The 21,913-nt window shown below is 43.1% G+C and overlaps 1 protein-coding gene across 1 annotated transcript in view; it reads left to right on the top strand.

The window, feature by feature from the left end:
• LOC135460428 (SET-binding protein-like) overlaps positions 1 to 21,913 on the top strand; it is a 65,187-nt gene that overhangs the window by 14,145 nt on the left and 29,129 nt on the right. The window contains 5 exon segments of the mRNA XM_064737245.1: positions 9,443 to 9,642; positions 10,264 to 11,879; positions 11,882 to 12,631; positions 12,634 to 13,042; positions 13,044 to 13,516. Coding sequence (XP_064593315.1) covers positions 9,443 to 9,642; positions 10,264 to 11,879; positions 11,882 to 12,631; positions 12,634 to 13,042; positions 13,044 to 13,516 — 3,448 coding nt within the window.

Below are 21,913 nucleotides of genomic sequence, written 5' to 3' on the forward strand. Positions count from 1 at the left end.
GGTTAACGCGGTGATTTCAAGGTGCAAAATGAACCAATGAAGGCACAGGGGATTTGCAATAACAATCAATAAATGCAGTTTTATTGAAATAACCACAACAGAAATGCGTTGGTGAGGGGGAACCGGGAAAAAAGGAAAAGATAAGGGAAAGAGGGAGGAAAGGAGGGGGCATGGGTATAGCTACCGAAACGTGATGCTGCTTTTATCCTTTGAGGCCGTTGAAGCTCACCAGGCCACGTCCGGGGAGATCTCAAAAGGCACAGCTGGACTGGACCCCAGTTATACTATTTTTCGTTGGGGGAAGGGGATGAGTTTCTCAGCTGAAACAAAGGTCTTCAGGGGGGGAAAGAATAGGGGTACACAAACGCAAGCCAGGCAACAAGCAAGGACTATTGTTTTCATGGCCCAGTGCTCGCACCTGTGCTTGCTCTGGGCAGCTTTCCTTCCCCCCACTGCACACCTCCCCCGCATTGGGGGGGGGGGGTTCAGTCCCAGTCTCTGGAAGAAGGTGCAAGGGGGGGTTTCTTGCACAGGGGTTTCTTGTCTTCGTTCTTTGATGAAGAGGCCCATATCTCTGCTTGTCTGTCACAATGGTTGAAGGCAGGCGAGAGGGGTCTTCTCTTGGAAGAGGGACCACCCCAAAGCTCAAACCAGCCAGTCCAGGAGGTGGGGAGAAAGTCCAGATCCATTACTCAGAAAAGGGCAGGGTGCCCCTTCACGCTCAGCGTGGCGTGTAGCAAGCAACACCTGTGGAAACAGTGAGCTAAGAAGCACATGATTCCCCCCCCCCCCCCCCACTGGCTCAAACGTTTTTAACTTTTTGGTGGTCTTCATGGCAATTGAAATAAACAGGGCCAGGAGACTTCTTCTCCTTTATAATGCCTTTACTAAAAGTGATCAGCTCAGGATTGGGCGGCTCGGCAGGGCTGCAGTCCCCGTCGCGTCTCCCAGGGCGACGCAGAGGAGGAGGATATGCGCAGCTCCGTCCACTAGGGGCAGAGCCGGGGATCCAGTCCTCGTGGGAGCCTTAGGGCGTGAGGTCCCCGTCAGATTGTCAGATGTTAATCCTGAGACCTTCCCAGGTGGCTAGTGCCGGCGTTGGGACCACTCCCTGCTCAGGGCGAGAGGGACTCCACATCTCTGCAGGCTCAGCCATCGGCTCCTCATGTCCAGACATCATTTTAGTCTCTCAATTCTTATTTGGCTCGTTGTTTTTGGGGTTTCCTCGTTGCATTTCGAGTCGGGGTCCCACAAAGCATTCTGGACTTTGGAGTCACTTTGCATAACCCCCCCCACCCTCTCAGGTGTCTTCACTATGCTAGGAAAAGAACACCTTAGCCTCGGGGAAGGGCCATTACCTCGCCCTAGTCAGGGCTTTTACAAAAGGAGCGATAAGCTACAAGGACCTGTGATTACAATAACAAAACACGCAGGACCTTGGCAGGGACAGAGATCTGGCTGCCTTTTTGTAACTTTTTCTCACAAAAAAATATTAACCGAATTTTTGTTCATAACAGCAATCATGTGGCAAAAAATGAAGAATATTTCAGACAGACTCTCACATACCCAGCGGTGTTTTGGTCCGGAGCAAAGCTGAACAGTTCCAGAAGAAGAAGCCACAGTCCCAGAAAAAACTTCTTGCCTCAGCTAACAGAAAATAAGCTAGCTAAGCAAACAATGCAACTCTCCGTGTGTCTCCTGATAAAGAGCCGGGGGAATACCTATGCTTGAACACAGACCTCAGAAAGAATTCCACAAGCTCCCTCCTTCTCTTGGACCCAGCTTAAAGTTACAGGACCCATGTCTGTGAATAAAGCAGACAATAGGGGATACGGTATAATAGAGTCACCCCGAGACACAGTATTAAACAGCTTACATAAGGATGAGCTAAGACCATGAGAGACTGCATTATTCAATGGATTAATATATGCTCAGGCCAGGTGGGAATGCCCATGTACCTCCCCCTGAGGGGAGGTGGGCAGTTTGACAGTCACTTACAGCAGACTCTGGGTCTGTTGCATCACTTTGCATCACATGAAGTCCTGTGGTACAAGGCCTCAGGAATGAGTCTGGGGAGCACTTTGGGGGGTCTTTGGTGGATTATAACACCCCCTCAGCTGCCTCCCACGTGAATGTCCTGAGGGTGTGGCCTATGGGGTTGGGAGTTTCACAGCTGTGCTGGTTTGTATAAGGGAGGAGGGTTGTTTAGTGTCTCTGACCAGAGGTTGCACCACACACCCGAAACCTCCTTCTCCCACCTCAGTTTGGGGGAAAGTGTGTGCAAACCTGGCCTTTGTGGGCTGTGGTTTCTCCCAACCCAAGCCCAGCCAGGGATGATTTTCTGATGCCTTTGGCTTTCTTGTGGATGCATTCTTTTCCCTCAGCCTTGTTTACTTCTCCCTAGACCTGAGATGACTGAACAATAGTGTCCCCTTTATCTTATCTAGGTGGCTTAACTCACAGTCCAAATTACAGTCAGGAATCTTCAAGGAGGGGTGGGCTTCTGTGATTGTAGCTTCTTTATATGGATTTTGCTATAATGGGCAAAACTCCTTCATAACAATGTTTAAGGCATGAACCATTTCAGTCTCTGACAATAAGCATTCACATCAATCTTGGGCAGGGAGAGGGAGGTGAATTCCCTCATCATACCCAGAAAATAGCTCCCCCAGCATAATGAGGCCGAAACCTCATTTGACCCATTGACATGACCAAAGGAGGGGCCATGTAAAATAGTTCCTGGAGTATGTAAACTAGTTTGTGGAAAAATATGGATATGCATAAGGGTCTATGACTATGCAATGGGCTGATGTAATGGAAAAGGTATGTAAGGGGTATCCCCAAAGGTCATGGTGTGCTCTTGGCTGAGTGACAAGACACACCTGGTGCCATAATCTTTGCTTTACTGTCTTTTTCTCCTATTGTCCTGTATTAAACTTTTTAAATTTTCACAGGAGAGTAAATGTGTTTTTCACACTATCAAACTTCAACGCCAGCACTGCTGGTTTCTTTTTGAACCCTCCCATGCTTCATCTCAAGGACATGGGCACAGATGGGCTCCATTTTCTGAAAGAGGGCATGCATCATGGCCACCATGTGCTGTGTGGCTCACATGCAGGAGGTCGCTGCGCAGGATCGCTGGGAGGAGGAGGAAAAAGTCATTCATTGCCTGAGGGTTGTTTATGCATTTGGCTTTTTTTCTCAGGCTGGAGAAACCACGTGTCACTTGCCTGCAGCATCTGCAGCTTCACTGCAGCTGCATGTTTTCGTTTTCTCATTCCACAATTCCTAGAAATCTGTTTTCCTGAACATTGCCGGTCCATGTGCATAGCAGCTGAACTATCCACAGGACTTTACAATCCCTGATTACTCCACAGATGATGGACCAGAACACCTTCATTGTTATTGCAAATAACCAGAAAAGTCATATGCCCATTTTTATATGCTCATGAAAGATATCGCAACATCAATTTGCCAATAACATGTATGCTTAGCGGTCACTAGATAATGCACCATGGGCTTGAGAGTGTTTAGCCCTTTTCAAATCCCGCTGAAGTTGCTCAGAACTGGGGACATCTAATTTCCCAGGTCAAAATCATCTTATGTTGACATTCTCCTTGCCCAAAAACTGTTGCAAACACCCTGAACAGGGACCTAATTGTGAAAAGTGCATATTATATGGCTCTACACAGATATTTACTATATGTATTATGTTGCATTGATTAGTAGTGCTGTATTAACATTTTAATAGTATGGTAAATGTAGTTTTGTAGTTAAAATATAGCTTTTGTAGTTAAAATAAAAACTATGTATGTGGGATATTTTTTTAAAGAGAGGAATGAGGTACTCACACTGAGATAGCAGTCACAGGACACCTAAATCTTTCAGAGAAAAAGAATTTATTGCTCCCTTATCAGAAGAAACTAACTTCTTCCTGCCTCACTCATCCCTGAAGATGCTGTCAGGATAGAAGTTGACACTGACCAGACGGACTCCATTGTTTGGATGGAATTTATGCATCATGTCTGAGATGTACGAATATGCAACAGGCTATTGCTTTTAATGGTTAATCCTCTGTTAACGGGTGTCCTTTTTCGGGCTTATTTTGCCCAGAAAAAGGTACCCAGACTGTCCGTAACTCTTTGTTTTTATTGTCTCGTATTGTCTTAATCCTAATAGCCCAAATTTTTATTACTCTATATTACTATATTTATAACCATTTTATTACTATTAAACTTTTTAAATTTTAAAAAACAAGTATTGGCGCTTTTCACATAATGTAACACTACTGGTAGAAACTTAATTGTAAGAGAGTGTTTGCATGTGAAAAACACGTTCACTCTCCTGTAAAAATTTGAAAAGTTTAATACAGGACAATAGGAGACAAGGACCATAGAGCAAAGATTATTACGGCCGGGTGCATCTTGACACTCAGCCAAGAGAACACTGTCACCTTCGGAGATACCCCTTAAATACCTTTTGCCTTACATCAGCCCATTGCATATTCATAAACCCTTATGCATATCCATAAACTAGTTTACATATTCCAGGAACAATTTTACATGGCGCCTGCTTGGGATCTGCCTTTTTAGAGCATGTGTGTTTCTTGGCTGTGGTTTTGGCTCCTTCTCTTTATCACTTCCAGTTTGGGCCTTGGTCCACACTGTTTTCAGATGGTGAGTGCTGATAGTTGGCATATCCGTAGCAGGTGTCCTCATCCTATGTTCATTGGATGTTATCCCATCCAAGCAGGCATTTTACACAAGCATAGCTATTTCAGAACTATGTCTAAGCTTAATTAACAACAGAAATAAAAACTATATCTTTATAACATATAAAATCCATTTTAATATTTGCAAAAACCCAATATTAAAATTTGTATCTATAACATGCATAAATACAAGACACTTAGCAGTTGTTTTCTACTCTTTTCTTGGTTACAAATTTAAGTCTCCCATCATTTATTTGGCATTCAGAACTGTGTCATTACAGTTTGCTTAGAACAATTGTCTGTGGTGGTGTTCACAGGGATCCCAGGATGAGGGAAGAGACGAGAATATTGACTCCATGTTTCAGAAGGCTGATTTATTATTTTATGATATATATTATATTTAAAGAAAATTATATATTAAAACTATACTAAAAGAACAGAAGAAAGGATTTCATCAGAAGGCTAGCAAGCAATAGAAAGGAATGGAATGATAATAAAATCATGTGACTGACCAGAGAGTCTGAGACAGCTGGACTGTGGCTGGCCATTAACTAGAAACATCCACATGAGACCAATCAAAGATCCACCCGTTGCATTCCACAGCAGCAGACAATTATTGTTTACATTTTGTTTCTGAGGCCTCTCAGCTTCTCAGGAGAAAAATCCTAGTAAAAGGATTTTTCATAAAATATGTGTGTGACAGTTGTGTGTAGTACTAGCTGTACAAAATCACTTGTACAATTTGATCCAGAGCTTTACCAAAAAAAACTCCTAAATGTAACAGAAGAAAACAAATTATTAGAAAAATTCAGTTAATGAAAGCAAAAGAAAAAAAAATTTTCTGCTTTAAGAGACTTCTCAAAAAGTTACAGCTGTAGCAAAATTTCTTCAGCTGAAGGAGGCCCAGCAAGAAAAAAAAACACAAAACTTTCTTTTGCTCTGCAACAGTGTTATGAATGGAGTGAAAGCATTTGACAAGCCCTGACCTAGTTTCAGATTTTTGGCAGCAGCTTAAATTCAGGTTACCCACACCTAAACCGCCCTGGCTCACAGGATCTTAAAAATGGCAAATCTGGTTTATTATGAGTTATTTATTGAATAGACAGGAGATGAACAAGCAAAATACTTTAAACAGAGTTACTTACTACACAGGTTGAAACAAAGAACTACTAGTAGATTTACATAAAACAATGTACAACATAAAAGTACCTCTATTATAGCTTGCAAAGAAATAGTATAGATTTGGAGTCAATGTAACTTGCCACCAAATTAATGATGGAATACACAGAGCCCTTTCACTCAACTTCTGGAAGAGTAACCATGAAGCAGCATCTCAGCTTCAGGGAAAAGCCTTACACATTTCTAGGGAATGTGCAGAAGACTTCCGCTTTGTGAAAGTTTTGTGTAGCTTTTATAGTTTGTAAAATGAAGTGTCTTTCATTCAAAAATTCAAAGCTTATCTCCCTTCAATCTGGTCTCAAGGCAAGATGTTTATGTCAGGACCGGGTTATTGCACCAATCAGCAGATTCATGTGAGGAGGATGTCCTGAGCTATTGCAGCAGCTGATAGGCAGAACAGATAAGACCTCCTTTGGCAGGCAATGTCCTGCTACAAACAGTCTTCAGCATAAATCTGCCCTTGCTGTAACCTTTGTGGCTTGAAGAGCTCCTGTCAGAAGATTTGAAATCATATTGAAAATACCTTTCACAAACATTGCAAATATCAGATTATTAAAATGGAAAGAGAGTAAAGCAAATCTTGAACTTGCCAAGTATGCTTCACACACTTGATGCTCTGCATATGATATCAAGCACTAAGTTTGGGGGGAAATTTAGGGAAATAAATCTGCAGATTCTGGCTTCACAAGTGTGATAAACGAATTGACCGAATTTAAGAATTGTACAATAATCTTTACTATTATGCAAGCAGGGATAAGCAGGATTCAGCGCTGGGCGGCCAGGAGACTTCGATCTCTTAGGCGCGCACCTCCCCCCTTTAGAGTTCGCTTTTTATTGTCCTTTTTCTCCGGATTCTTGGATGACGTGGTCTGTTTTCTGCGCGTGCTCCTCCTGTTGCTAGGGGTCTTTTTCTGCCTTCTGGTGGTGGTGGGATGAAGGCCCCAAGTCTTCCTCTTTGGCCGCTTTCCTTATAAGGCATACCTATAAGTCTAATTTTTTTTCAAGCTCAGCATTCTTGCAAGGTTAATAATTGTTACTATATGTGTTTCAGAAAGTCTCCTATATCTATAGGGTAGAATTTTTGCAGAGCAAGCAATTCTACAAGGTTAGTAATTATTACCAGATGTGGCTGTATCTGGTTACCAGAGGGGGGGGGTTTGTAACCCAAGCACTTCTTAAAAGTTTCCCATACAGCCCTATAGATATTCTACTTAAACAAGAGCTATTTAGCTATTGTTTTATAATTTAAATCATCATCTAGCTATTAATAACCAAATATATTGTTACTTATTACAATAGGGAAGTGGACCTATGGGTTTTCCTCTTGTTTGCTAGCAGCTCCAGAGACAGTTTTGCATTCTTCTTGTTTACAATAATGAGCTTAATTGCTGTTGATGAACTTCAAGTTCTGTGAAGGATTATTTTTTAGGAAAAAGGAATTCTCACCAGGAGGCTGAGTTGCACCATACTTCCATTGAAAGGGAATATTTGTACTCTCCACAATTACCCGAAAGGAGGTTGTAGCCAGGTGGGGATCAGCCTCTTCTCCCAGGCAATCAGCAACAGAATGAGAGGACTGTCTTGGTTTGGAAAGAGAGGTGTCTGCTTAAGGAAGGCAGGAGCTTCCCCTGAAATGGAAAATGTAAATCCCCTCTGTAGGCGACGGGGGTCACGCACGGTAGGGACGGACGGAGACGAGATCTCTTTGAAGCCAAGTCGTGAAACTATCGGTTTATTACAAAGGGCATGGGTGAAGGGCCCTGTTACGAGCTGCCAGCCGCAGCTCAGCTCGAAGCAGGGCCCAGAGAGGAGAGGCTTAAAGTGTAAGAGAGTCAACGGCAAAGGTTTAAGAGCAGACAGCATGTAGAAAGGAGGGGGTGAAGAAGTGCAGAGGGAAGACAAAGAGGCAAAGAAAGAAAAGGGCGCGAAGAGGAGCACGAGAGCGGGCAAAGAGATAAGGGAGAAGAGAGATAAGAGAGCGCGAAGAGCGAGCGAAAAGAGAGCAAAAAGAGAGAGCAAAAAGAGAGCGAAGCTCCCGTTACAACACAATAAATCATCTTTAGTGTTGAATATGCAGATTCTCATTAACCAATCTACTACAGCATACATATCTTATAACATTTCCACACAACCTATAAGAATCACTACATTACCATACTATGTTTACGTGTTAAACCCTAAATCTTATTCTTTGGGCTTTATCTGCCAAGCTGCAAGGCCTGCTCTGACTCTTAGGCCTGCCTGCTTGCAGAGGGAATTGTTTCCTCCAGGGGAGATTGCATTCAACTGGTCACAACTAAGGTATCTCAAAGGTTGCTTTCATTTCAATCTCCTTTATAGTTTCTATATTCTCAAAATCTTTTGCCAGGCAGTCATATTTAAAAGGCTTTCTTGTTTCATCCTCCCCAACACCCCTCCCTCCAAATTGTTATAATTTTTCAAATTAAGGGGCTCTCAGGTAAAGATATGGGAGCAGGAATAGCAGTTCTTTATTGGGAAAGAAAACAAACAAATAAATAAACAATGTAGTAATACAAAACAACACTGACAGAGTCAGAATACAATCTGACACCCTGTTGGTCAGGGTGTTGGTAGCAGTCCAATTGAAATGGTGGTTGTAGTCCTCCTGAAGTGACAGATGTGGTTCTGTTGAAGCAGTGATCCTGTAGAAGGGTGTAGTCTTCCTCTGAAGATCCAGTGGTGGTGTAGATGGGCCTGGTCTTCCTCTGGGATTCCAATGCAAAAGGCTGCTTGTGGTCTTCCAAATCTCAGATTATATCCAGGTAGGAATATTTGGCTCCTCCCTCTGGGCAGAGCTTCTCACAATGGGATGATGCAATTTAATCAGTCATGCAGTGAGACCCAATGGCCTATTAAAAGAAACTATCTCCACAAAGGGAGGATTGGTCATGGAAGAGCTAAAGAAAAACTGCCCAATTAACAGAAGATGACTGCCCCACCTCTGACAGATAGGAATAGAATACATACCCCCATTTCCAACCTAAGACAAGGACATAGCCTCAAGCTGCATGAGGGGAGGTTTAGGTTGGACATTAGGAAGAATTTTGTTACTGAAAGGGTGATTAGATATTGGAATGGGCTGTGCAGGGAGGTGGTAGAGTCACCAGCCCTGGAGGTATTTAAGGACTGACTGGATGTGGCACTTAGTGCCATGGTCTAGTTGTGACGGTGGTGTTTGGTCTTAGGTTGGACTCAATGATCTCAGAGGTCTTTTCCAACCTAATTGATTCTGTGATTTTACTTGTTCTTTAAATTAAAAGTCAGTAGAATATGTTTCCTTAGCAATTTTGCATTTATAGAAATATTTCCCTTTTTGTTAGAGTGGGAAAACCAAACAAAACGTTTTTACAATGCATAAATCTAAATGCAAATTTGGCTCAAATATAAGATTCTATAAAGGTTTAGAACCCTTACAAGAACATTGGTTAAGAAGAGTTGTCATTCACTGTACAAAATAAAGAGCTGCAACCAGGGGTTATGAATGGACTTATAAACTATTTTTTTTAATTTTTATTTTCTGCTACCTTTCAGGTTTATGACAGACCACAAAAACGTTTTGCTCTGTACTATAATCCAGGTGTCCAACAAGATTTCACCAGTGACACCTTAAAATCAAAGCACCAGCAGAAAAGTAGCAACCAGCACCATCTTGACTGGTCAGCAAGCTCTGATACTGGATTCACTTCTCAAAGTTGCTTCGTTAACAGAGAACCCAGTAGAGAAGCAGTTAGTGCCATGTCCTGGGGTGACATCATGATGCTTGTATATCCCCATTCATCTGTTCTGTGCCTTTAAGACCGGCTCTGAAGAGTGGAAGTTTTGTTTGGGTTTCTCTTATCAGGGACACAGAGAGAGCGTACATCGGGCTGTTTTTCTCCTCTTCTTGCTTAGCTTGCTGCTTGGCTGGCTTGCTTTTCTGCTCTTGCTTCTGCTTCTGCTCTGCTTTGCCTCTGCTTATTAGTTAGTTTAGCCAAACAGTCCACATTCCGTCCTGGACTGTTTCTCCTCTCCTGTTTCTGTGACCATCTCGAACCTGCTCCGGACTGGGACCCGGGAACACCGAAGGTTTGGCTGCAGCAGTTGCCCCAGCGCCGGAGGGACTGAGAACAGAGCAACCACCCCCGAAAAGAGACTTTCTGATTTTGTCATCTTTCTCAAAGCGGTGTCATCTGGTATTGTTCATTTTGTGTGCTGGGGGGGGGGTGCTGTGTCTGTCAAATAAACAGGTTCTTTCCACCTCTCTCCGAGGAATTTTTTCCCGAACCGGTTGCGGGGAGGGGCCGTGTGGGTTTTGCTTTCTGGAGGGGCCCTCCTTTGCAGATTCTTTAACAAATTTGCCCTAAACCATTACATGCCACCAAGGTCTCCACTATGGAGCCAGGAGTTTCCTTCAGCAAATCCCAGGCAAAAAAGTCCTGCGCCTGCAGCACATGGGGGAAGCTGTCAGCTGGTAGTAATGAGCTTGCCATTTGCAGTGCAGTCCCATCACCCAACAGCATCAGCAGGGCTTCCCAGCTGAGCAGTGCCTCCGAGTGCAATGGGCTTTTGCCTCTTGGAGATCAGGAGGGAGGTGTGCAGCTGAAAGCCCCCAATCAGCCCACCAGGAGTACAAAGATGAAGTCCTGCAAAAACAATTTTCCAAGTCAAGCCATCCAAATCACAGACATCGAATCGGTAAAGAGTGCTCAGAAAGCATTTTACAACAAATCCCATGACAGCGTGGAAGGAAAAAAGGAGTCTTATTCAATGGATGGTGTGTTGGATACATCACCCTCAAATCAGAATCCCATTTCTGCTAGCAGTTGTGAAAGTGACACCAGTCGCATACAAATTACTATCCCAATAAAGTCTCTGACAACAGATACTTCTGGCCACAAAAGGAAAAAAAGGCAGTCCACAAAATCTTTCATAGAGAAAACTATCCAGGAGAAAAGCCTGCCTTCTGAACTTGCTATGAGCAGTGAAGTAGCAAACAGGACTAGCTCTCAGCTAGAGGGGAGTAAAAAAGATCTTCAAGCCACAAAGACAGGAAAAGTGATTGAAAATGAGTCCCCCTTAGTAGCTACTGACAGTGGTGTGTTCACTGACAAAGCCTCCCCCAAATGTGCCACCAGACTCAGAAAATCTGTATCTGCGACATCCACTCTCATACCCACTGATCTTCCCACAGCCAGCAAATTATCTGAAGTCCAGCACCCCAAACATGCAGATAAGTGGCGATGGACCTGTAACCAACCTAAATCTATCCTTCAGGAGACCTCCATGACAACATCTGAGAAGCTGATGGTAGAACCTCCTTTAGCCTATCCAATCACACCATCTAGCCCTCTTTATACCAATGCAGACAGTCTTACTGCGATCACACCTGTCAAGAAAAAAAGAGGACAACCAAAGAAACAGCCTTTGCTCACTGTTGAAACCATTCATGAGGGAACCTCCACCAGCCCAGTGAGTCCAATCAGTCATGAATTTCCAGGAACAAAGAAAAGGAAGAGGAGAAGCAATCTGCCCAAGTTGGCCCAGATAGTTGCAGGAGAGGACAAGTCCATCAGTGAACTCAAGTTTCACAAAAGGATCGTGAAGCTTGGGGTTTTAGATAAAAAGACCATCAATATCATTAATAAAATGGAAACCCTCAAGAGGAAAAACATTCTCAATCAAATCTTGTCCTCCTGCTCCAGCTGCATAGCTCTGAAAGCAAAAGTCCAGACCCTGTTTAGTGTTGGGCCAACCACCATTGATGCTGGACTAGGGAAGCAGATCAATGTCAGCAAGAGGGGGACTATCTACATTGGTAAAAAACAGGGCAGAAAGCCAAGGGCAGAGAGGCAGCCTCAGACAGAAGAACCTAAGATAGCCATCAAGCACTCAAGGCCTGTTTTCAGCCAGCCAGAAAACCCAGCAGTGCCTTCCAACCTGCAGTCACTTGTGTCATCATCACCAGCAGCTATTCATCCATTTTCAACACAGTGAGGATTAAAGACAACCTCAGCCCTGCAAGCACTGAAACTAATTTTTCAGAGTTAAAAACTATGCCAAATTTTCAACCTATCAGTGCTCTTCCTCCAAAAACCGAGAAAGGAATGCACCGTAAAACTTGGAAGCTGTCTCCACCCTGGTTAATGGCTAATTCACCTTCTCACCTCTGTGAAATAGGTTCTCTGAAAGAAGTCACGCTGTCGCCAGTGAGCGAGTCTCACAGAGAGGAAACCATCCCGAGCGACAGTGGGGTAGGTACAGACATCAACAGTACTTCTGACCAAAACAAGAAAAGCTCAGAATCCCACTGGAGATGCTCCTTTGATTTCTGCACCCTGGACAATCCTGAGGCTATCTCATCTGACACCAGCATAAAGAACAGGCATGGTCATCAGCAAAAACATCTCATTGTGGATAACTTTCTCTTTCATGAGGGTATTAAAAAGCCAAAGCACAAGAGGAAAAGGAAAAGCCAGCAGAACAGAGATGACCTCCAGTTTCTGGCAGACCTTGATGAACTCAACAATAAGTTTCAAGTGTTCAGGATTTCTCATAAAAGTTATATATTTTATCATAAAAATCCATATCCCAGCATTTTCAGGATTAATTTTGGTCACTACTACCCTGTGCCATATATCCAGTATGACCCATGGCTGTATCTTCGCAAGACCTCTGATATAAAGTCTAAGAAGAAGCATGGTAGACCTGCCAAAACCAATGATGCCATGACAAAGGTGCCTTTTTACAAGGGTTTGGTTACCCTATTCCCAGTGGGAGTTACTATGCACCCTATGGAATGCCTTACACATCTATGCCTATGATGAATCTTGGTTACTATGGTCAGTATCCAGCTCCTCTGTACCTGTCTCACACACTTGGAGCGGCTTCCCCATTTTTGAGACCTACTGTGCCCCCACCCCAATTCCATGCAAGCTCTCATATGAAGATGTCCACCACTGCCAAACATAAAGCAAAACATGAAGTGCACCTACAGGCCCCTATGGGAATGGGTCTTGGAGACATGCAGTCCTCTTTGGCTCCTCCAAAAGTTGGAGGAACAAGCCTTTCAAGTGGCCAACTTCACAAAAGGAAACACAAACATAAGCATAAGGATGAGCAGATATTGGGGACACCTGAAGATCTGAGTGGTCTCTGCTAGCAAGTCCACTGGCTTCTCCAGCCATGCAATCAATGAAAAGCTAAGCAGCTCAGATAAAGACTTCTCCTTGCTCAATGAGAAAAGAAAACACAAGGAGGAGCAGAAGCACCAGCATTGTGAAACCAGACACAAAGGCTCAAAAAGTAACTTTGAAGTGGATACACTGTCTGTGTTATCATTTTCTGATGCCCAGCAGTGGACACAGAGTAAACATAATAGCAACTCAAGCAATGATCCCATTGACTCTTGCACAAAGAGATACTCTGGTAATACTGAGAGTAATGGAAGGTCGGAGTCCCTGGACATGTTTGGTGAAATTAATTCCTCAAGTGAAAAGCAGAACAAGGATGCAAGTGGGAATAAAAGAAGAAGCTTTGAAGGGTTTGGAGCTTTCAGGGGAAAGGACATTCAGCCCTTCAGGATAAATAGGAAGAACAGAAGTACTTATGATTCATCAGCATCTTCAGGTAAATTCTGCTTTATTCTATTTTACCTACTACATTTAAATTTTAATGCCAAAGAGGGACTTGTCATCTACACCAAATATATTGATGGGTCAATAACTTCTCTGGCTTTTTGTAATTGACTGCCAGTCTGCATCCAGACTCTGGGGAGATCAACAAGAAAGTTGTGCATGCTTTAAGCCAAAACCTTTAAAAGTCTTTGAGTTGTTGCATATTGCATGACTTGTGAGGGTTCCTCAGGGTGAGAGAGATAGACGAGAATCTTGCTTCATGATCAGAAGGCTGGATTTATTAATTTATGATATATCATCCATTATGACTATACTAAAACTAATTGAGAGAAAAGTTCAGAAGCTGCTAAGCTAAGAATTGAATGGGAATAGGAATAGGAATAGGAATAGGAATAGGAATAGGAATAGGAATAGGAATAGGAATAGGAATGAATAACAAAGTTCTGTGTCCAGGCAGCAAGCAAGCAAGCAAGCTCTCCTGTGAGTGGTCAGCAAATCCAAACTCTCACAGAAGACCAATCACAAATGCACCTGTTACATTCCACAACAGCAGATAATAATTGTTTACATTTTTCTTCTGGGGCCCCAGCTTCTTAGAAGAGGAAAAATCCTAAAAGAAAGGATTTTCCACAAAAGATGTCTGTGACAGTTGCACAACATTGTTTTGAATATTTGTCCTGCCTTCACCTATCTCTCATAGTTTGTTGAGCTTCCTCAAAAAAATCTCACCATTACATTCTGCAACAGCATCAATTATAATACCTGTTGGCAAGGTAGGTATCCCTCATCGGTGTCAACTCTCATGGCGTGGTAGTCATTGCCCAGCCTTTGGGAGAACAGCCACAGTACAGAGGGAAGAATCTCTGCTCCAGCTCACAAAGCATACAAAAGCCATGTCTTGATGAGAAGGACCAGATGCATGGGAAGTTGTGGAGCTGGGTCTGTGTCCCATGACTGCTGTGGTGTACTGCTGATCCAGAGGGACTCATCACGGTGATGGTTGTGCTGAATATATAGAGATCCTGGGTACAATATCAGTGTAAATCTCTCACTTCCAGTTGGCAGAGGTCATGTAAAGAAATTATCCTGAGCACTGAGTGGCTATGGGAAGGGACTAGTGTAATGGAAGCAATAAACCCTCAACAACTGATTCTGAAGAGTTTTAGGTCTCATGACTTGGATATATAAACTGCGTAGATGAAGAAGGAAGAAACTCCTTTCGATGCTAAGGACATCTGTTCATCTCCTGCAGAGGGGCAAAGAAAGGAATCTGAATCTTGTCTGAGAGACTGAATTGTACTTTACTAAAGGGAGATGCTTTTGTGATGACACAGATGCAGGTGTTTTGCTGCAATATAAATGAATTTAGCTTGTAAGCAAGCCCAGAGCTCCTGCACTGTCAGGTATTTATCACAAAGCAGATTTCACACAAGGTTCTAGAAAAGGGTGAGCTTTACTGAACCAACCAGTGGTGGATGACATTGTGATGTGCTAAAAAAAGAGCTTCAAAAAACCCCGTAATTCATAGCCTTCAAAATGAAAAGAGAATCAGCCGAGAATTTGTATAACCTGCCAAAGTAAGGCTCCAAAGGTTTTTTTTGACTTGTAACTGAGTGCCAAAGACTGCTCAGGCTTAAGCCACCTAGACATTTCCATTTCCTTCACCGAGACCAGTATCTGGACTATAGCAATGAAAAACAGTCTAAAATGAGAGCTTACCCAAGGAAAACATTCCCATTCGTGAAACTGTATTATATCAGACCAATTGTGACACCCAGAAATGAGAGACAGAAACATATTGGAAAAGAGACTGAATTCAGTCACTGGTTGTATCAGGGTTACTATATGCCTGACAAATAAAAAAAATATTCTCCAGCAAATGCTCCAGTGTCTATTGCATTAAGGAAGTTGTGTCCTAGAAGACAAGGGTTAAAAGTCTTGAAAAATTTTAACAAGGCTATTTATTGGTCTTTTAGTGGAAGTTTATGATTTCACAGTTTGATAACAGTTGTATTTGTAGCCTTTTTGCTTTTTGAACAGATGTTTGCTAAACCTTTACTTCCAATTTAATATATTTCACTTAGATGCAACAAATTGTCAAAATTCTCAATACTGCTGAACCCAAAAGAGTTTTCAAAGTAGAGGCATGATCCCCACCAGGCTTGCTTGGAAATATAATTAGTTAAAAAAGGCCATTTCATGTTATTTTCCTTCAGTTTATTGTCCATGCCGATAAAAACATAAGATGGTGTGGTAGAACTTGCAATAGGAGCTCTATCAGATTTCCTGTTTAAACTTTTAAAACTTTTTTTAATACTTTTTAAGCCATGACACTAAGATCTCAGTGCAGCTTTTTATCCTCTCTGCCTTTGACCTTCACTGGAATTCCCAACATAGGTCCTCACTTGAGTCTAGCCATAACTGCTGACCAGTTCTCGCTGAGGGGAGAATTAAACTTTTCCATTATAATCTTCACCTTCTTTCTGCTAATTCACCTTACATTTCCCTGTGATGGCTAAACAGTGATTGACTAATCAGAAAATAAAAGGTAAAAGAAAAAAAGTCCTATAAGGTCATATAGCTCTGTCCCAGGAAACCACTTCCATTGCTTAATTGCTCTTTTCATTTGGTATTTGTCATTTTTCACAATATAAAAATTATATATAACAGAGATAAGAGGAGACACCCTAAATATTTAGATGAAAGATGAAAATAGATTTATATCACAATTTCAGTATTATCTTAACTGAGTGGAAATTTTGGTATGCTCAGTAATACCATTTGTAACTTCATTGTATGTTGCTGGAGATGAAATATGGAGAAAACCCACCTGCATTCAGTGGAGATACCTGTGATATAAGGGTCAAGAGAACCATTAGGTGCTCTTAGGCATTCAGGAATTGCAGTTTGTTTCAATGTAGTGTTCTGGTGCAGGTACCATTGAATTGTTGCTATTTTAAAATTTTTATTTGTGTTGTAACAGCATTTAGCTATTTTTAAAAAGTTCAGTGTTCTCTGCTGCTATGTAGTGGCCATGCATATGGTAGAAAACCATCCTGTCATATAACCTTAAAGCCTATATATGATTTTACGATCTAGAAATATCAAGATGTCAAGGGAAGAGTTTTTCCTCTTACTTTCTGGAGGAGCTGGTTGCAGTCTGATACAAATGGAGTGACAGCTTAGACAAGTCCTGCCCTTTACTCAGATTTCTGGCAGTAGCTCTGTTTGAGGTGGCCTACACCCCAGATGGTTCTCACTCACAAGTTCTTAAGAATGGCTGATTTGGTCTATTATAAAATGAATTATTTATTGAATAGACACAAGATTACCAGACAGAAGATTTTAAACAGACTTATTTACTTACTACACAGAATAAACAAAAAGAACTATTAGTAGATAAAAATACAGTGCACAATAAAAGGTACCTATATTACAGCTAGTGAATAAATAGTATAGGTTAGGAGTCAATGTAGCTTACCACCAAATTGATGATGGAGGTTCTTCACTCAATTCCCAGGAAAGTAACCACAAAGATGTGTCCAAACCTTGATGAGAAGCCCTACATGTTTTCATGGTGTGTGCAAAAGACTTCTGCTTTGTGAAAGTTTTGTGTAGCTTTTATAGTTTGTAAAGTGAAGTGTCTGTCAGTCAGAAATTTCATCTTCTCTCCCTCCATCTTGTTCTCAAGGCAACATATTTATTGTCAGTTGGAGATTGCACCCCACTGGCACCATAGATAACTCACTATGACAGATGTCCGGCCTGGGTTATCTGAACAATGCATGTGAAGGGGAGAATGCCCAGAGCTATCACACCAGCTGATAGACTGAACAGATGAGACAGTGGAAATTATCCAGAGTAGAAATCTATTTTGATTTGGGTAAAATGTACATCTTTGAATTAAGTCTGTAGCTTGCAAACATAGCTGTTTGGTCTGACTGCCTGTTCTCGCAAAAAAAATATGCTCGAAGAAAATGTTTCAGCCGAAGGACAGAGATCAGGGGGGGCCTTGAACTTTGAAACAGACAAAGAGACTGTGGGAGACAGGGCAGCATGACCCAGTAGTTCTTTCTGTACTTTCTGATAAAAAAATAGCTGCAAGGGTAACTAGACACAAGTATAAGGTGAAATCAGTAAAATGAATATGTATGAAGCTATTGTGGAATTCCATGCATATGGATTAGTATGGGAAATAAAAAAGGATTTGGAGTTCCCAGAGGTACGCATGTCTTTGAAGGGGAGCAATCCCCACATGTGTCCAGTGCTGTAATAAACATACCGGCTTTACAACTTTCTCAAAGTTGTGGAGTTGGTTTTCTTTTTTCGCAATTCATTATGGCGAGCCAGCCAGGAGATTTTCTGTCCTCGCAGGGGCAGAGGAGAGAATGGACCTCCTTGGCGCGCCCTGAAGATGTTCCCTGGAGGGGGCACCACTCTGTCTCACAATAACCTGCTGTTGTGCGAATAAACAGTATGTATCGAGGGGCCCTGGGGGGGAGAGAGACAGATAGGACTGCTGGGTAAGTCACTCAGAGATGTCTGAGTGCGCAGCCTCGTTCCTGTGCCTGTAGGCAGCCATTGGCCGATAGAGTGGCTGGAGATGAGTTCATTGTTCGATAGGGCAACCGCTAGCGATTCCGGGGGTGAGTCAACTGAACCTGAAGTTTGTATGCTTGTGGTGTCTGGACATTGTATGGTTAATGCATTGTGTGGTTAATGTTAATGTGTTTGTAATGGTGTGAGTGCATGGTGTATAAAAGAGAGTGAACAAGCGAGTGAGTGTACCCACGGCGTGTGGGGGAAATTCTACCCGTGTCTGTAGCAGCCACGTGAGGCCCCGAGCACCGGCTGGGGCGGGCTATGGGGGGCAGCAAGTGCCCTGCAGTGAAGTTGAACAAGTGGAGAAACATGGGTGAGGACATTTATTGTGTTTAAAGGTGGTGATTTGTGTAGATTGTGCACATTTTAACCGTGGCTAGACGAATTCAGGGGGTTCCTCTGCCCCAGTAGTTTGGACTTGATCCCTGGAATTTTACTGTGTGCTGTTATTTTGATTGTGTGCAGAGTGTGTGAGGACCAGAGGAAACTGATGTGGGTAGATGCTGAAGTGCTTTATGCTATGTTGTGTTGAGTAAAGTGGGCACTTTGAGAGATACCCCTCTCCTGGTGAGTTTGTGTGGTTCTTCTCCTGCATTGTGGTAATTTGATTCTTGGGATTGTAGGGTTGTGTTTGTGGAGATTTTAGGATTTTGTTTGCAACAAGTGTAGCATTTTACGCCGAAAAACTGCAGTATGGTGATTTATGTCTAACTATGGTAAAACAAATAAAAGGAATTCCAGGAATTCCCCTCCCACAGCAACTTAAGCCCTGACTCTCATGGATTTGAGATATGGGGAGGGGTGGGGGAGGTCTGTGTTTGTGGACATATTAGAGTTTTTGCTGTAACAAGCACAGCCTTTTTGCAAGGCAGCAAAGTGAGTGCCAGTGGAAACAATGCTTTAATTAGATTGTGCATGAAGAGAACTGGAAAAGACTGAGATTTTGTAAAACAGAGTTTAGGTGGAGGAGACCAAGACAGGCATTTTGTCATTTGTGTTATTCTAGGGAAACTGTAATGGTTTAGGGCAAATTTGTTAAAGAATCTGCAAAGGAGGGCCCCTCCAGAAAGCAAAACCCACACGGCCCCTCCCCCCAACCGGTTCGGGAAAAAATTCCTCGGAGAGAGGTGGAAAGAACCTGTTTATTTGACAGACACAGCACCCCCCCCCCAGCACACAAAATGAACAATACCAGATGACACCGCTTTGAGAAAGATGACAAAATCAGAAAGTCTCTTTTGGGGGTGGTTGCTCTGTTCTCAGTCCCTCCGGCGCTGGGGCAACTGCTGCAGCCAAACCTTCGGTGTTCCCGGGTCCCAGTCCGGAGCAGGTTCGAGATGGTCACAGAAACAGGAGAGGAGAAACAGTCCAGGACGGAATGTGGACTGTTTGGCTAAACTAACTAATAAGCAGAGGCAAAGCAGAGCAGAAGCAGAAGCAAGAGCAGAAAAGCAAGCCAGCCAAGCAGCAAGCTAAGCAAGAAGAGGAGAAAAACAGCCCGATGTACGCTCTCTCTGTGTCCCTGATAAGAGAAACCCAAACAAAACTTCCACTCTTCAGAGCCGGTCTTAAAAGCACAGAACAGAGGAATGGGGATACAAACATCATAATGTCACCCCAGGATAGAAACGAAGGCTATTCAGAGAGCTATAAGGATTTTAGTAGCAACCAGTCATGAGAAGAAAAGTAACAGGGTATTTGAATTATTAGAAAGTTTCAAGTAATTTAAGAAACCCAACAGAAATAATTAACGTTGAGTGTGCTCAGCCTATTTTATACCCCAAGACTTTAAATTAAGGCAAAGAGTTGGGATGGGGTAGAAAGATGGGAACTAAGAAAATAGAGTTTTTAGTAGATACGGGAGTGTCGAGGTCCGCCCGAGTGAACGGGTGACGGATGATTTTTTGGTGCAAAAATAACCAACAAGGCACAGGGGGTTTGCAGTAACAAATCAACAAAATGCAATTTTATTGAAATAACCACAGCTGATGTGCGTTGGTGAGGGAATCTGGGGAAGAAAAGGGTAAGACAAGGGAAGAGGGAGGAAAGAAGGTCAGGGGGCTATAGCTACCGAAACGTGTCGTTGCCCTTCGGGGGTCCAGCCGTCAAAGCTCACTGGTGCACTTCCCGGGGAGATCTCAAAGCACGGTCGGATTGCACCCCAAAATATACCGTTTTGCGTTGGGGGAAGGGTGGCCGAAATTAGGTTTCCAAGGAGGGGAAAAGAATAGGAACAGAAGGAGGGGGGTGTTTACTCTATTGTTTTCATGGCCGAATGCTCGCAGGTACGTTTATTCTGGGCAGTTTTTCCCCCCCTCCCCGAGCTGGGGGGGGGGGGTTCAGTCCCAGTCTCTGGAAGGGGGTGCCAAGGGGGAGGCCAGGGGGGTGCCAAGGGGGTTTCTTGTCTTGTCTTGGTTCCTTGATGAGGGGATTCGCATCTCTGTTTGTCTGTCACGGTGGTTGAAGGCAGGCAAGAGGGGTCTTCTCTTGGAGGAGGGAGCCACCCCAGAGCTCAGACCAGCCAGGTCAGGAGGTAGGGACAAAGTCCAGATCCATTGTTCAGAAAGGGCAGCATGCCCCTTTTGAGTTCAGCATGGCATGTTCTGCAAACACCACCTGTGAACACACTGAATAAGCATAAGACTTTCTTTCCCAACTGGCTCAACAGTTTTTAACCTTTCGGTGGTCTTTTCTCTTCATGACAATTGTGAGGCAAAAATGAAAGATTTTCGGATAGACTCTCACAGGGAGCAACATACTCAGTGTTAAATAAAGCTTTGATGCCTATAACAGATTATTATGTTATGGTAAGGGGGCAAATGGCCAATATGGAAAAGCATACTTTGAAAACCATCAAAATATTCATAGGTTTTTCTATATGCCAAACTCTCCAAAGGTCCTTGTTGGAGCAGCTGGAAGCCAAGATCACATTTAAAGATGGGGAGATTATTTTGGAGGTAAAGGATCAACAATATGTAGACATACTAGGCTTAATTGTAACAATTAGTGCAACTGAAATTGAAAATAAGGATGAAATTAACAAGAAAATAATTAATCCAGTGTTTCCTGGGGTATGGGCCTCTAACATACCAGGGAGGGCAGAGAATGCACCTTCTGTGCAAGTTAAGGAAAACAACCAGCTAGGGTCAGGCAGTAAAAGCCTGATCTGCACCTAGTGCTGGCAAACTCATATACCTTACAAACATGTTTAGCACCTGAGCTAACCTAGTTTCCTGTTTTACATCTGAAAGATGCCTTCATTTGCCTCCCTACCCATGAAGCTAGCCAGAAAATTTTTGCCTTTGAATGGGAAAGTCCTGAAAGCAGGCACAAAACCCAGCTCACATGGACTGTGTGCCTCAAGGCCTTCAAGGCTTCAAAATTTCCCCACTCTGTTTGGGGAACAACTTGCAAAATATCCAGAGTCCTGGGAAGTTCCACAGGAAGAAGGAAGAAGCCTTTTAAATTTCCTAGGACTCCAAAGATACAGAGTATTAAAGAAAAAGGCACAGCTAGTGAAACAGAAGGTAATCTACCTGGGGTACAAGGTTACTGCTGGGCAACGGACTTTGGGGTAGGCTCGCAAGGAAGCCATATACCAAACCCCGAAACCCCAGACAACAAAGGAACTCCGAACCTTCTTAGGCATGGCAGGGTGGTGCTGGCTGTGGGTTTATAATTATGGACTGTTCGTCAGATAGAGATCTCCAGTGGACAAAGGAAGCCACATGGGCCTTGCACCAGCTAAAGAGTGTCCTTGTGTCAGCTCCAGCTTTGGGACTTCCAG

This window comes from Zonotrichia leucophrys, unplaced genomic scaffold (assembly GCF_028769735.1).
Source record: "Zonotrichia leucophrys gambelii isolate GWCS_2022_RI unplaced genomic scaffold, RI_Zleu_2.0 Scaffold_45_405039, whole genome shotgun sequence".
NCBI lineage: Eukaryota > Metazoa > Chordata > Aves > Passeriformes > Passerellidae > Zonotrichia > Zonotrichia leucophrys.